Source organism: Teleopsis dalmanni, chromosome X (assembly GCF_002237135.1).
Source record: "Teleopsis dalmanni isolate 2A chromosome X, ASM223713v2, whole genome shotgun sequence".
NCBI classification, from domain to species: Eukaryota; Metazoa; Arthropoda; class Insecta; order Diptera; family Diopsidae; genus Teleopsis; species Teleopsis dalmanni.
In genome coordinates this window covers 9,035,910-9,052,900 of record NC_051848.1, presented here as the reverse complement: position 1 = coordinate 9,052,900, position 16,991 = coordinate 9,035,910, and the positions used below count along the sequence as shown (strand labels likewise).

The 16,991-nt window shown below is 36.8% G+C and overlaps 1 protein-coding gene across 1 annotated transcript in view; it reads left to right on the top strand.

Annotated features, from left to right (window-relative positions):
- Positions 1-16,212, top strand: part of LOC119687532 (cadherin-related tumor suppressor) — a 77,213-nt gene extending 61,001 nt beyond the window's left edge. The window contains exons 7-8 of the mRNA XM_038101872.1: positions 7,888-13,279; positions 13,406-16,212. Coding sequence (XP_037957800.1) covers positions 7,888-13,279; positions 13,406-16,172 — 8,159 coding nt within the window. The 3' untranslated portion in view covers positions 16,173-16,212. The remainder of the gene's footprint in view (positions 1-7,887; positions 13,280-13,405) is intronic.
- Positions 16,213-16,991: the final 779 nt, after the last annotated feature.

The window sequence follows — 16,991 nt, the reverse complement described above, 5'->3', positions numbered from 1 at the left end:
CTCACTTCATCTTAATAGATGGAGAGAGTTGAGCACTTGTAGACAGACCAAACTCATGTTACCTAAACCGTGGGCCAGGGAAGCGATAAAAGTGCTTAGCTATTCGCGGAGCACTCTAAGCTGGCTGACCTCACTAATTACTGGACATGGCAACTTCAAGTATCACCTCAAAAAGATAACTCTTGCTGAGGAAGACACTTGCAGACTATGTCTAGAAGAAAAGGAGACAGCGGTGCATATATTGTGCCAATGTCCAGCACTGGCAAGTAGGAGGAAGACTGTCTTGGGACACCATTGGGTTGGTGACGACTTGGCAGGAAACCTCAAGCTAAATGAGATGCTTGCATTAACAAAAGATGTAGTTATGCGAACGGAAGCCACTCCAGCTTTAACTCAATAACAACATCCGAGAATCGAAGGACGAAAAAGGACCCAAGTCGTTTCGTGGTCTACTTCGACTAATCCTTCACTTCAGTGGGGCCACTTGTTGGACAGTGCGCTGTCCCAACGTCCCACCATATATATATATAGAAAACAAATAGTGTGTAATTTAAGTGTTTACTGAAACTTAAGTGTTTACTATACTTAACAAGACGTAAGACTACAGCACAGAGCACAAGTACAGTACAAATAAAAACTTTTAATGCCCTTACTGTATATAGTCGATCCATGTGTTTATTAAATGTGACAAAATCTCGTTGTTATTTAAAACTCAATTTTCTCCGTACGACTAATAATTGAACGCTGAGCGAATTCATAAAAAAACTGCTAACGATTTTGTTTAACAATCAAATCTATTTTCCAACAATTGATCAAAATCAAATTAAAATCTACATTGAGAGATAGTAATGACAAAAAAATGGAAAATTGCTAACAAAACCGTAGAAATTGTGTAAAACTGCAGGAAAATAAAGCGGACGGCTGGCTCAAGATACTCGGCAAGACAATGTCACAACGCGCTTTAAAACAATTTTGCCAGCAATAAACGCGAGCGTTACATGCGAAGACACACAAGTTTATGGATTTATTCGTACGCAACATACGCGATACAAGCGGAGACATGCGGCGGAACACGAATTACGCCTTGTAAATTGCTGCTTACCTCGTAAGCTCGTAATAGAGCAGCACACACAAGGCAGGCACGAAGCAGATGCGGCCGATGCAGCCAATGCAGCCGATGCAACCAATGCAGCCGATGCAGCCAATGCAAAAAGCCGTTGTGAAGCGGATGAATCAGATGGCTAAGATACACTGTTGCTATTGCTGCAGCAACATTTACTGCAACATTTGTTGCTCTATTGCTGATGTTGCTGTTGTTCTGTGATCACTGTTTCTGCATTGCGAACACCATTCCAATGCGTTTCAAAATTTTTCGTATTAATTTTGTTTCGTATGCCATTCATTTTTTATTCTCTTTATTTCGTTTTTTTTTTCTTTGTGTTTTATGCGGTTTTATAGGCTTTCTTTTGTGTATTTTTACATTTCTAACAAGCCTCGTATTTATCCTGAAGCTGCAATAAAGAAAGAAATTTAACTTGAACGAGATTTATCACACATGCCAACTAACAGAATTCATTTTATGTATTTCACATAGCATTTAGTACTGCTGCCGTCGCTGCTACTCATAGAATTTAATTCGCTAACAAGCTTAGAGATATTTTCACTGATCACTATTAAGTTCACAGATCATGCAGTATTAACACAGCAAACAAGAATAACATACAGCATCAATAAATTTAAAAGAAGTATATTAGCCGAAGTTCTTGAATGTATACACTTATATACACTTATGTACACTTATATACAGTGTATACAGTAAAAGAGTTTATATCTATTATATGGTATATAAACTCTAATTAACGAATATCTCTCCTAATCGTACTATATCTCTAGCTTCCACTCACAATTTTTCGTACCAAGAATGTTGAACCAGACAAAATTGTTAGTCACACCCATCTCCGCTTAAAAAAGCTGTCATTATCTTATAACAGCGTTACCAATTCATTGAGATGTCTAGCTATTATAATTTACCAATAAACACTTAGCTTTTATAATCATTGATACAGCTGCGAAAATACTAACCACAAAGATACTGGGGCTCTTGTCAGTCCAGGGTCCATTGTGATACCAAGCTACAAAGATGTGAAGCAATCATGCTTTACCAATAGTCAGTTATGGGGAGGTATGCAGATCTGAGGTCAATTATTGCTTAGTCTGATGAAGTGATAAACAATAATCTAGTCAAGGTGTAGAGAGGGGTTTTGAAGAAACCTCGAGTTAAAAAAGAGTATAAGTGTTTAAGTGCACTAGCTCAAAACAGCTTCAACATAATAATAACAGTCAGTTAACTTTTATTATCATTAATAGTGCTACGACAATACTAACCACAAACGTATTCGGACTTTTATAAACCCAAGGTCAATTGTAAAACTATTCGTCTTGCCTCCTCAACTATCTTCCGCAAACCGTCCGCTTTTTACTATAAACCTTAACATTCTTACTTTTATTTTCAACTATATAAAACTCTATGAATTTTATAGACTAAAAATCAAAGAGTTAACCCCTAAACTTGAATGAGTCAAACAAAAAAAATTCAAATGTTTCATATATAAAAAAGAAAATTGCTTAGAAGTTGTTAGAAGTTGAATAGGGATATCCCATTTAATACCAACAACTACTTTAATTTTTTGGACAACCAGAAGTTTACTTTCTAACTGTTCCAGAATTTTGAATAATCTAACACATTATAACACAATAACCAGGGCAAAAAACATTCGGTTCATTAGTCACTACTGCTGCAACTAGTCGAATCACATGTTTACATATCAAACAATGACCTGTAATGATGAACCTTTGTTTAACCCTTGTTAAACTTAAGAAAGTGTATTTTGATCCTTTGTAACATATTTTCGGCCATAATTGTTTTGGTATGATTCTTCTATTTGCTGCAGCTGACTCTTATGAAAGGTAATGTGGTGGTCGAGTTTTCAAACAGCTGAGACTGCATAATCATATATCGGTCATAACTCTACGAATGTTGGCTTCTAACTCATCCCATAAATCTCATTTGTTTGAATAAAAAAATGACTTTTTATCTCATCTCTTTGCAGAACATAATCCAGAATAGTGAGATCACAGGATGTCAATTCATAGAACCATTGCGTGAAATTTTGCGAAATTCTTGTTATGTTGACTACAATAACCTAACCTTGGTTATATGGTTATATATGATATGTAGGGGCTTTTTTGCTGATACTGATATAGATTAGATTGATTTGTTTGCAAAAAGAAATGAATCCGAATGGGTCTATTGTACTCTCTTAAAACTCTAATAGGTTTTTAATTTATTAAGAAGAGTGCCCAGTCTCAACGTAAATACCTTTGTCTCAGACAGTTAAAAAGGTGGTCAAAATGTTGCTCCCATAATAAATAATACATACAATTTTGCTCCCTTCTATTATATAATAATAAAAGACGTATAATAATCTAACTCGATGATTGCTTCAATATTCCTATCTACTATTCTTAAGTCAAACGTTGTTGTTTTTATTTCATTTGCGCGATCAATTAGTTTTGCTCGAGCATTTTTAATGTGTCTTCAAGCCAAGATCCACAAACACGATTGATGATGTTAAAAATTTTTACTCACACTGAGCTCACGACATTTTCACATACGTGCATATACCGCCTTCAATAGTGTTGCCATGCAGTATTTTTTCTGCTCCTTTTTTTTGTTCTTTAACTTTTTATTTCTAATTTGTGTGCGATCCTCTATCGCGGGGTATTGCTGTGCGTTTCTCATTCGCATTTGCAATGCTGGTTGCCATTTGGTTCTGTTCAATTATTTTGGGTTTGATTTCAACGGAAACCAGCGAGAAATGGCCTCAGCAATTTTTTCTATCCATTTTTGTAAAATTTTTCAGAACTATTTTTTTTCTTCTCATTTTTTCATTTTTCATCTCCAGGGCATACTTTCTTCTTTGATTGTTGTTGTAATTATATTTTAAGTTGGTCTAGTTGGAATCAATTATTACGCATGTGTGTTTCTTTTGTTGCTGGTTAATGGGTTATAAAACATGATGATCTTGAAATAAAATAGAAAGACACAACACCTTGATGAAAATACACTAAAATGTACCTAACGTAATAGAGAAAATACAGTGAAAGCTCTCTTAAGTGGACACCAATAGCGTTACTAATTCTATTCGATTAAGAAGACTTTTTTATTCTCACTTTTATATATGAAAAGAGGGAGCTGCATCTCCGACTGTAAGTGTATGTTTATATTTTAAATGAATGTCTAGGTGAAAAAACTTGATCTGATATTATTAATCAAGTCTTGATAAACAAACGGATTATCTTTTGTTTAGTTAAAAATTGTTGAAGAATGAATTATACATACTTGCTATAGAGATGTATACTAATCGGAACCTATATTCCAATATTACACTATCTTTACTTACACCCATTACTGAACCTAGTAACTTACTGTCGGGTATCATATCTCTAATAGTACTTTGCACAAAAATTCTAAAGTTTCTTACATAAAATGCAGTTAGTTTTCTTCAATGTTTACCACTCAACCCAAGGCGCAGTTTCCACCCGTTTCTTCTTCATACATATTTTTTCCTTGGGCGTTCTTTATTGTTCGTTAGCCCCGTATGATCAATTTAGCCAACTCAATCTATGTTAGATTGCTAAATAATGTCTTAATGAAGTCGGTTTCGATCGTTGTTATTAGTATATCTCTATATCTAGAGAATTCCTAAAAAATAGGAATCTAAATAAGTTTTACGTTTATGCTACTCTATTGTCATGATTCACTTTATTGTGACAATTGCCATCGGCATATACATAAGTAGAAATCTGTTGGAAAACCATTCTAATTTTACTTTTGATCAAATTTAGTCTATGAAAATTTAAAAAAAAAACTTAATCAGACTGTTCCGTTTTACTCTTAAAATTCTGATCTTCTTCTTCCACGGTTTAATAGCGCTTTAAGGGTCTAAAGCTACTGAACAATTTTCTGCTATTCATCTGTTACTCTAGCTGCGACTTATTTCTTCGTTATTTAAAATTTTGTTACTCTCGTTACCGAAGCCGCTTTTCTTCTTGATAACAATTGCCAACGTCTATTCAGATCTACAGAGTGCGGTATTAAAATAAAACTGATTTTATATAAAAACCATAGACGAGTGCATATGATTTCGAAGAGGTATTTTACTAAGCGAGTAAAGTATCGAAATGGACCATTATTTGCAATCAAGTGATATTTGATGCGCAAAGCTGTCACTTCAACCTAAGTTAAATAGATTTTAAAAAACCTAAAACTAATAATACAGTATTCCAGTATATACTTTTTTACGATATCTTTTTAAATCTGGATCTATCCGTAAATTTTTTTTATATAGTTCATTATTTGATTTCTTTTTAAATATATCATTAGTTATAGTACGTAACTTATATTGGAAAGTCATTTAAATGCACAAACGTAATAAATAAACAAAAGTACACGTCACACGATTATCCTTACTATATCGAATGATATACCCATTCCCGTGTTACAAACATATTAACTAGTTTGAGATAACTATATTAGAATAATATGTAGGGTATGAAGGAGTTCACAAATTATATTCATATTCATTCGAAAATCTTCTTAGCACACATGTGACTTTGTCCACTCAGATGCAATCAACTGAATGCCTCATGTCCCAATAAACAGTTACTAACAAGTACGTGCGCCTTAGTTTTGGGCAACTAACCTAATAAAAAACTCTACTACAATTTTTCTAATTAAAAATTGTTGCTCCAAGTGCACGCAATGAAATTTATAGTTTAAATTGTTAAGTATCTATTTTCGGAATAAAGAAAGAAAAAATTATTTAAGAGAATTGAAAGGCTTTAAAATAATTACTTATAACAGCTGTTCATTGGACACAGTAGCTTTAATGAAGGTTCTTTAAAGAGGGATTTTTGAGAACTAATTTGATATTCATATGAAAATATTTAATTAAAAAAAATTCCCCTACTATATGCTACTGATTGTATTTCGAATCCATACTAGTTGGTTGTTTAATAGTCAGTTTTAATATTCCCTTGATAATATCAGTTTTCAGTGTGAAAATTCTTGCAAAAATGAGTGGTAAACATAAATTCTATATAGAATTATTTCAAAAGGTTTTAAAATTGTTGTAAAGAGGGGTTTTGAAAATATTTTGAGGTAAGAAAGCGTAAAAATGCTCAAGTGCAATGACTCAAATAGTTTCAACATAAAAAAAAAGATGAGGATATCTATATTCGACATCCTGCCCCTAAGCAGTCCAATTCTCTTACTATTGACTTTCATTCGTGCGAACTATTTTTAAAATATTTGACGGTATTCAATCTTTTATTCCAAACCTCCTTTTTTTATCTGCCACTAGTTAGTGCTAGAGTAATTACTTACCGCACGGGGCGGTACGGAGATCTTAGATCAGTCACTGAATAATCGCGAAGATTATGAGGAATACTCAAATTAGTCAGTGAGATGGGTGGGACTCTGCAGAAACTCCCCAGCTATCAAAGAGTAAAAGTGCCCAGATGCACTAACTCGGAAAAGGCTCAACATCACATTACCTAATTTTCACATAATTTTTGATTCCCTCTTTTATCACACCTTTCGCCCCCACTCAGTCACAAGCCCCTTTAATAAATCTATTTTTATAATATTTTTCTGCATTCCAAGAGCATGAAAGCTTGCTCTGGAAATCATTGATTGAAGTAGTTCATTGCAATTGTTGCAGCAATATAAATGCTATTAGCGACAATTGCAGTTGGCAGCGACAATTCATGGCAGCAATCACGCGGACCTTTGGTACTGCGATGTTCGTGGCGAATGTACGATTTTCTCTGGCTAACATTGCTAAGGCAACTGAAGTATATTCAAATCCTTTTATGGTAATATTTCAATTTGCTCGTTAAATTAGAACAAACGAGTGCTTTACTGTATCTGGGCTGTTTGGTAGTAGAATTCGATTGGGATGAATCCGTTCCGCTGCTCTTATTTTATCTAGATAGGCATATTTTTGTTTACAATTGTTTTTGTGTCGTTGCTTGTTGTTGGTTTTGTGGTTGTAGTTGTAGTTGTGCTTGTAGTTGTTGTTGTAGTTGTTATTACTTGACTGTTCAGATACTTTCGTTGGTGTTGTTTGGCTGTGTTGTAGGTTTATTCGTTTCAGCAAATTCACAATTTGTTACGCTTTCAAGATCGGTATTAGTTGCTTTTTTGGCATGTTTAAAATCGTATTTATTTTTTTTACTCCTTTGTTTTTTTTTTTTTTTGAATATGATCGTGTCTTCAGTGTAGTGTAGTGTGGCTTGTACATTACATATGTTCTGCCAGCCACAATCTCTGCAACATCACACTCAGTTTATTGTTAAAAAATGTTCGATTTTTCATTTTCTGTTGCTTGTTAAAATTTATGAAGTATGCAAGTCTATATGCAGATTACTTTCAAAATTGCACATATAAAGCAAAATCTTCTATATCTGAGATTGTAGCCATAAGTACTTTTCACTCTTTTGCATATGAATCGCCTTGATTTCTATGCACTAGCATATAACAGTTGATTGATGCCATCAGTTTCAAGTAAATAATTTACTACCTTTACCATAAATCAAGAATGTTGTAGAAAAACATAAAATAAAATAATAAAATTTAAAAAAAAAATGAAAGAATGAACCAAAAATTGCTTAAATTAGTACTAATTTTTGCATTCTTCGTTGTTATTTACATATATGTACATCAACACATTTAATCGTGTACATAAATTTTCCATTTTTAAAATTCTTACACATGTTTCTATGTATGCTAAAAGTCAATTATTTTTTTATTTACAATTTCAGGTTCCCCGCCCCTAACCGGCACAGGAGTTGTGCGTGTCATAGTGCAAGATATGAATGATCACAGTCCAGAATTTGCACGCCAATCATATCAAGCCACAGTACAAGAAAACCTACCCGTTGGCACAAAAGTACTTCAGCCTGTGGCAACTGACAAAGATATTGGACCGAATGGCAAAATTCGTTTCACTCTACTTGGTGATAAAATTGACAAATTTAACATAAATACCGACACAGGTGAAATAACCACGGCTGCCGTCTTGGATCGCGAGGACACCTCAGCATACCATCTCACATTAATGGCACAAGATAGCTCTGCCACAGAGCCACGTGCTACTGCTGTTAATTTGACTATAACAATTTTAGATATCAACGATAACACACCCCAATTCAGTGCAGCCAGTTTCAATGTCAACGTACCTGATCGCATCAAAGCCAACGAATTTGTATTTGGCGCCAGAGCGATTGATTTAGATGACGCTGCTAATGCACTTGTTACATACAACATAAGCGGTAAGGATATGGATACATTCGTCATTAATCCTAAAACAGGCGTCATAAAAACAAAGACAGCACTCAACACTAATGAAAACTCCAGTTTCGATATGATCTTCAGCATAATCATGCATGCGACCGATCAAGGCTTTGAACCAAAATCTTCAGTAGCCGATTTAACTATTCTGCTTCGTCCAGCTACACTCTTTCCAATATTCTCATATATGCCCAATACACAGTTCATACTTTCAGAAGATGTGCTCGAAGGTAAACTAATAACTAATATTATAGCAACTTCGCCAAAGAAAGGTCCAGCCGGCAACATTCGTTACTCCGTTGCTGGTGGTAATATAGGTGATGCCATACGGATTGATGCCAGTACTGGCGTTATGTCTGTTGGAAAAGATGGTTTAGATTATGAAACATCTCATCAGTATGAAATATGGATTGAAGCTTCGGATTCAGATCGTCCAAATTTGAGAAGTGTTATGTTACTTACCATAAACGTAACAGATGCCAATGACAATGCACCTATTATGGAAAAGTTGGTGTATAATGCCGAAATATTGGAAGAAGAACCTCCACCACAATTTATAGTCAGAGTGAAAGCAACTGATCGCGATTCTGGTGACAATGGTGAGATAACATACCGTCTAAACGATGACTTTGAAGGTACATTCGAAATAGATTCAGATTCCGGCGAAATATATACCACAATGCGTTTAGATCGTGAAGAAACTAGCTCATATGAACTTATTGTTGAAGCAGTAGATCAAGGCATGCCACAACTTGTGGGCTCCACTAGTGTGCTTATAAATTTGCTGGATAAAAATGACAATCCACCGAAATTCACACGTCTTTTCTCTGTTAATGTAACCGAAAACGCTGAAATTGGTAGCTTTGTCATAAGAGTTACTTCTTCAGATTTAGATATTGGCGTCAATGCCAATGCAACTTATAGTTTTACTGAAAATCCCGGTGATAAGTTCAAATTGGATCCTATTAGTGGCAATATTACTGTGGCAGCGCACTTAGATCGTGAACAGCAGGACGAATACCTGCTTAAAATAAGCGCATTTGACGGCGCTTGGCGGTCTGAGACGCCAATCACAATAACAATTCAGGATCAAAACGACAACGCACCAGAATTTGAGCACAGCTACTACAGTTTCAATTTCCCAGAACTCCAACGTACAGTTGCATTTGTTGGCCAAGTTATTGCTACTGATCGTGATAAACAAGGACCCAACTCTGTTATTTCCTACTCACTTCTTCATCCTTCTGATTTGTTTACAATTGATCCGGCAACGGGTGAAATATTTAGTAAACGCACAATTAAGTACAAACATTCACAGATTGAATCCTCACCTGAAAATATGTATGCCATGACTGTGTTAGCTACCGACAATGGTAAGCCCCCAATGTACTCCGAATGCTTAGTGAATATAAATATTGTGGATGCCAACAATAATCCTCCTGTATTCGAACAGAAACTGTATATCTCACCAGTACCAGAGCATGCAAAGATCGGCCAACGTATTGTAAAAGTGCACGCAGTTGATGAGCTGGATTATGGCGTTAATGCTGAGGTTGACTACGTCATTATTGGCGGCAATGCCACTGAATACTTTGCCATTAACAAGCATGATGGTTGGATCACAGTCACGAAACCACTTAACGTGCTACCAAACTCGATGTTCATGGTAGTTGTTAAGGCCACCGACCGTGGTGTTCCCGCACAATCAGATGAAGCACGTGTGTCTATCATAGTTACTGGAGAAAATCGCTTTACACCTGTGTTCACAGCACTGAGTTACCAAGTAATCGTACCTGAAAATGAGCCTATACATTCTACAATTTTAACAGTGGGTGCCTCAGATAGAGATGATGGTCCAAATGGCATGCTGCGCTATTTTATTTCTGGTGGCAATGAGCGCTCCGAGTTCGATGTTGACGTTCAAACTGGTGCCGTTACACTACTTAAGCCTTTGGACTACGACGTTATACAGGAATACCACTTAAACATAACAGTAGAAGACTTAGCTTTTCAACCAAAATCAGCAGTGGCTATGCTAACTGTCATACTAACTGATATAAACGATAATCCTCCGATATTTAACCAAAGTGAATACCACGCATTTATACCGGAAAATAAACCAACAAATACATTTGTTTTCAAAGCTTTTGCCACTGATAAGGATTCCCCAAAGAACGCTATTATAAGGTATTCTATAACTGGTGGTACTGGCAAGAATTTCTTTAAGATTAATATGAACTCAGGCGAAATCGTATCGACCATCAGCTTTGATTACGAGGAAAGGCGAGACTACAACTTACAGATTATGGCAGCGAATCCTGACTCAAACATGCAAACTACTGCAATGGTGATTGTACACATAACCGGAGTGAATGAATTTTATCCACAATTTGTGCAGCCAGTATTCCATTTCGATGTGTCTGAGAGCGCTGAAGTAGGCACTTCAGTGGGATCAATACAAGCTACTGATAAAGACGCAGGCGAAGATGGAAAAGTATATTACCTACTCGTGGGTTCCAGTAACGATAAGGGCTTCTCAATCAATGCCAATTCTGGAATTATCTACGTGTCCAGACATCTAGATCGCGAAACACAAAGTCGTGTCGTTCTCACTGTAATGGCTAAGAATTATGGCGGTATACGCGGCAACGACACTGATGAGGCGCAAGTCATTATTTCTATACAAGATGGAAATGATCCGCCTGAATTTATAAAACCACTGTATACGGCTAGCATATCAGAAGCAGCACCTATTGGCTCAAAAATTACAACAGTGAAAGCAGTTGATAAGGATGTGCGCCCACAAAACAATCAGTTTAGCTACTCCATTATAAATGGTAACTTTAATCAGTCCTTCAAAGTTGATCCGCAAACTGGTGAAATTGAAACAGCAAGAATATTAGATCGAGAACAGCAACCAATTTTCACATTAATTGTTGGTGCAATAGATACGGGTATTCCTCCTCAAACTGGCACAACGACTGTCAAAATCGAATTGGAAGATGTGAATGATAATGGGCCAACGTTTGAAGCAGGTGGTCTTATAGGTTATATACTTGAAAATGAACCTACAGGCACGTCGATTATGACTCTCACTGCTAGTGATCCAGACTTGCCACCTAATGGTGGGCCATTCACTTACTATTTGGTTGGTGGCAAGCATAAATCCTACATTAGTATTGACAAACACTCTGGCCTAATAAAATCCACTAGAAGCTTTGATCGAGAGGCAACACCAAGCTTAGAAGCAGTTATTGAAGTGGAAGACAATGGCAAACCCAAACAGCGCGCACAACATATGTTGACAATAAAAGTGTTGGATCAGAATGATAGTCCTTCCACTCCACGAACAGTACATGTCTTGCTCAATGTGTTCAATGATAAAATACCAATAGGAAAGATAGCAAATGTACATCCAAACGACGCTGATATTAAAGGAAACTACAGATGTCGCATTGTGCCCAGCGCTCAGTCTAGTCCACTAGGCTTACTAAGCATACCAACCGCTTGTGATCTGCACACCACATATCAAACTACAATGACTGGTTATTCTTATGCTGTGTCAGGTAACGATGGCAAACATGGAGATGTAGTATCCACCGTTACATTGGGTTTCCAAAATTTCGACAATTCCACAGTGGCAAATTCCGTTACACTATTCATAAGAAACATGACTGCAGAATACTTCTTATCTTCATATTATCGTAATTTTCTAGAAATGATCAAAGGTATATTTGAAAATGGCGATGAGGTTAATCTTTACAGCGTTCGCAATTCTGGTGCAAACTCAACAGACGTGGAACTATTGCTCGCTGTAAAAATGTCAAACCAAGCATATCGACTACCACGTTATATTATCGACATATTAAATAAGAAACGGGATGCCATCGAAAGACTACTACAAGCTCCGGATCGTTTGGTGATTGGTTACAGTCCTTGTGCAGCCAATGCTTGCGAGAACGGTGGCATGTGCAGCGCAGAAATAAGCGTGCATGACATACAAACGCTAAACATAGTGGATAGCCAAACTCTTATACTGACTGGTCCAACTGTCTCCTATGACTACAACTGCAAGTGTCCTGATGGTTTCATGGGTCAACAATGCGATAAACGCCAAGATCCTTGCACACCAAATCCATGTCATGCGAACGTACCATGTCGTCAAATTAGTTCTGATTTCCAATGCACGTGCCCACCTAACCGCGAGGGTAAATTATGCCAACAGGAACGTGGCGATGTATGTACAGGCAATCCATGTCGTAATGGTGGTTCTTGTAGACGCAGTCCAGATGGAGCTTCCTTTTTCTGTTTATGTCGACCTGGATATCGTGGAAATCAATGCGAACATATAGCAGATTCCTGCCGTCCAAATCCCTGTCTTCATGGTGGACTCTGCGTTAGTCTGAAGCCTGGTTACAAATGTAGCTGCGCTGATGGTCGTTATGGACGCCACTGCGAGAAAACAACATTTGGATTTCAAGAACTGTCATTTATGACATTTCCTTCTCTTGATGCTGCCACGAATGATATTTCTATTATCTTTGCTACAACTAAGCCAGATGCTCTACTACTTTACAATTACGGCGTACAATCTGGTGGGCGTTCCGATTTTCTGGCCATCGAAGTGGTAAAAGGCAAGGCCCTATTTTCGTTTGGTGGTGCCAGAACAGCAATAACTACTATTGTAGTTGGGTCTAACAATAAAGACAGCATAGCTAATGGTAAATGGCATAAGGTTACTGCTACAAGAAATGGACGTGTTATGTCCTTAAGTGTGGCAAAATGTACAGAAAATGGTGATTTATGCGAAGAATGTCGACCAGGCGATGTGAACTGCTATGCCGATGAAGTTGGACCGATTGGGTAAGTCTAAAGTTATAACAAAGCAGATAACAGTAACTATAAAATTTTATTAACTGTATTCATTAAAGCTAGAATAGTTTTTTGTATTAATGTAATTTTTTATATTAAATTATTTTATTTTTACAGAACTCTTAACTTCAATAAACATTCTTTGCTTATTGGTGGCTTGTCGTCAGCTGATCCTGTGTTGGAGCGCCCTGGACAACTACATTCCGATGACTTAGTTGGCTGCATGCATAGTGTGTCAATTAACGGTCGAGCTTTAAACATGAGCAGTCCTCTCAAACAACGTGGCGTTCTTCCCACCTGTAATCGCAATACAAACGGAGGACCTTGTCAACAAAGTTTGCCCACAGATCCCAGTTTATCACTATGTGGCACATTCGGTACCTGCATGGATCGTTGGCACTCTGCGATGTGTCAATGTGGTAGTGAATTATTGTCACCTGACTGCTTCAGTTCACTTGAACCTATAACCATAACAGACGGTGGCTTTGTAGAATTTCAAATATCGGAAAAACATCGGCGCATGCAGCTCTTGGATAACCTGTATGGAGCTAATAGTGTTTGGACTTACGATATATCACGCCGCCGTCGTTTTATTGTAAATAGTGATAACTTAACAACTTTACCGCAAACCGAAGAATCTCCAAAAACACTCAGTCTCCTGTTTCGCACTTATAAAGAAGATGGTCTGATTCTTTTCGCTGCTACTAATAAACATTTTACTGCTATCGAACTGAAGACAGGCAAATTGGTTTACTATTCAAAGCAGGGTACAACTGTAAATATGACCATACACCAACCAGAAAAACTTAATGATGGGAAATGGCATAACGTCACGCTCTTCGCTTCAAATCGCGTGCTTCGTTTGTTGATCGACAACGTAAAGACAGGTGAAGAATTAGATGTTTCTGGAGTTCATGACTTCTTGGATCCGTACTTGACAGTATTGTCAGTGGGTGGCGTTAGACGTGAACATTTCCAACAAGAAATTATGCCGATCAGCTATGAAGGTTGCATTGCCAATTTCACAATCAATAATGAAATACAACCATTTAATGGATCCGGCAGCGTCTTCAGTGAAGTTCTAACACGCGGGAAAATTATATCAGGATGTGCTGGTGACATTGGCATTGGTGCTGCACAAGTCTCAGATCCGTTAAGCATAGGCATTACTTTAGTTATAGTATTTTTCATTATATTACTTGTTGCTATACTTGGCTCATATGTGATATACCGTTTCCGTGGAAAGCAAGAAAAAATAGGTGGTCTAAGCTGTGGCGTACCCGGCTTTAAAATCAAACACAGTAGCGCTGCTACTATGCTAAGTGGATCTGCCGTATCACAAAACCAGGTTGATCATGTTCTTACACGTAATGTACACGCAACTGACGCTCAAGTAGGTTATCATGGAGATAATGGCGATCTAATACGTAGCGTACCTGGACATCATCTCGTTGGGCCGGAACTTATATCCAAAAAGTACAAAGAGCGTGAAATTGGTCCAGCTGATCATCAGCAGCGACCGCAAAGACCTGACATTATCGAACGTGAAGTTGTAAGCAAAAGTCCACCACTACGTGATGAACACCATCCTCCGATACCACCACCAAATCAAGTACATCATCCGCATGATCATCCTAGTTCCGTAGATCTGTCCGAGTACCCAGAGCATTACGATTTAGAAAATGCAAGCTCAATAGCACCTTCTGATATAGATATTGTCTACCATTATAAAGGATATCGTGAAGCAGGCGGAGTACGCAAATATAAAGCAACACCACCACCAGTTGCATCATATACACATCACAAACACCAATCGACAGCAACACAACAACAACATCGGCATTCTCCACGTCATGGTGTAGGTGCACCATTTGTGCCACGTGTTCCTCCACAAGCTAGTCAACCACCGCCACCCTCAAGTACACCACGACCACATCAAAGCACGCCACTTGCACGTCTGTCACCGAGTTCTGAATTAAGCTCACAGCAGCCACGCATATTGACGTTGCATGATATCTCAGGTAAGCCACTACAAAGTGCTTTACTTGCAACTACCTCGAGTTCAGGTGGTGTGGGTAAAGATGCACTGCATAGTAATAGTGAACGCAGCTTAAATAGTCCAGTTATGTCACAACTATCCGGGCAAAGTTCCAGTGCCAGTCGTCAGAAACCAGGCGTACCAACACAATCACCAGTACAAGCTTCGATGGGCCTAACAGCTGAAGAAATCGAACGTCTCAATGTACGACCTCGCACTTCAAGTCTGGTATCCACACTTGATGCAGTTTCATCGAGCAGTGAAGCACCACGTGTGCCAGGCGGTGCACATCATCTTACACTTGGTGGTGGTCTGCATAGTGCGGATGTAGATGCACACAGTTCCACATCGACCGACGAGAGCGGAAATGATAGCTTTACTTGCTCCGAAATAGAATACGATAACAACAGTTTGAGTGGTGATGCCAAATATACAACCAGTAAGAGTGTTTCCGATGATTTGCCAGATAGAAGCGTTGTTGGTCGGGCACTTAGCGGTGATAGTGTTGGCGTTGGTGGTAGTGTTGGTAAAGCACCACCTATGCCACCACACTCATATGATGGTTTCGATTCATCGTTTCGGGGTTCTCTCAGTACACTGGTTGCCAGTGACGATGATCTATCAACACATATGAGCGGCATTTACAGACAACCAAGCGGCGCCACCTCACCATCTGCAACCACACTCGGCTGGGACTATTTACTTAATTGGGGACCAAATTTCGAAAGTCTAATGGGAGTTTTTAAGGATATAGCCGAATTACCAGATACAGTTAGTGAACCGCATGTACCACCATCGCTCCGCATACCTGCAAGTGTACAAAAAGCTTCCGAGGAATATGTTTAAACTTACTTATACTCGAATTGAAAACGAGTTAGAAACAAAACAACTCTTCAGAAAAAAATGTAATGAGTTGAAATTAGAAATTACTTGAGATAGTTTTAAAATTTTCTTAATTAAATAAAATTATTAAAAATTAATGAGAAATGAATTTTTTAATATAAAAATATATTAAATTTAAATTCAAATTAAAAATGCTGTGCGGACTAATATTAGCGATTATTTAATTACAAACAATATACTTTAAGATATATAAATATTTGTGTTAATAGTTAAGCACTTTTTTAATTTTATTAATAACATCTAGTTTATGCCATTTTTATTTAGTAATTAGAATATTTTTTTAACTTTAATTGTAAAACTTGAAATTAATTAAATAATTTTTGGTCTGAATAAATGCCATTTTTCATACAAATAGCAACGAGAATACTACAAAAATATTTAAATAATAATATTTAAAATATTTTTCATTAAATGTTATTAGAATATTATAATATAGTTTGTATTGTAAAAAAATATAAATTTCATTAAATATTTATTGTCTTCCAAACGAGTCAATTAATAAATCAGATTATGTTGAACGAAATTAAAAAAAATATATATAAAATAAATAAGAGATATTTATGAAATTTGTTTACAAAATATTTAAAAGCATTTCAAAAAGTAATTATAAATATATAAAACATTAATACATATATTTTAAAAATAATTTATATAACAACAATACATGTATGTACATTTATCTCTGTACCAGGATTTAAATTGATGTTATCTGACAATCTGTTACCCCAAATTTTATACTCGAATAATTCTTATATATTACAA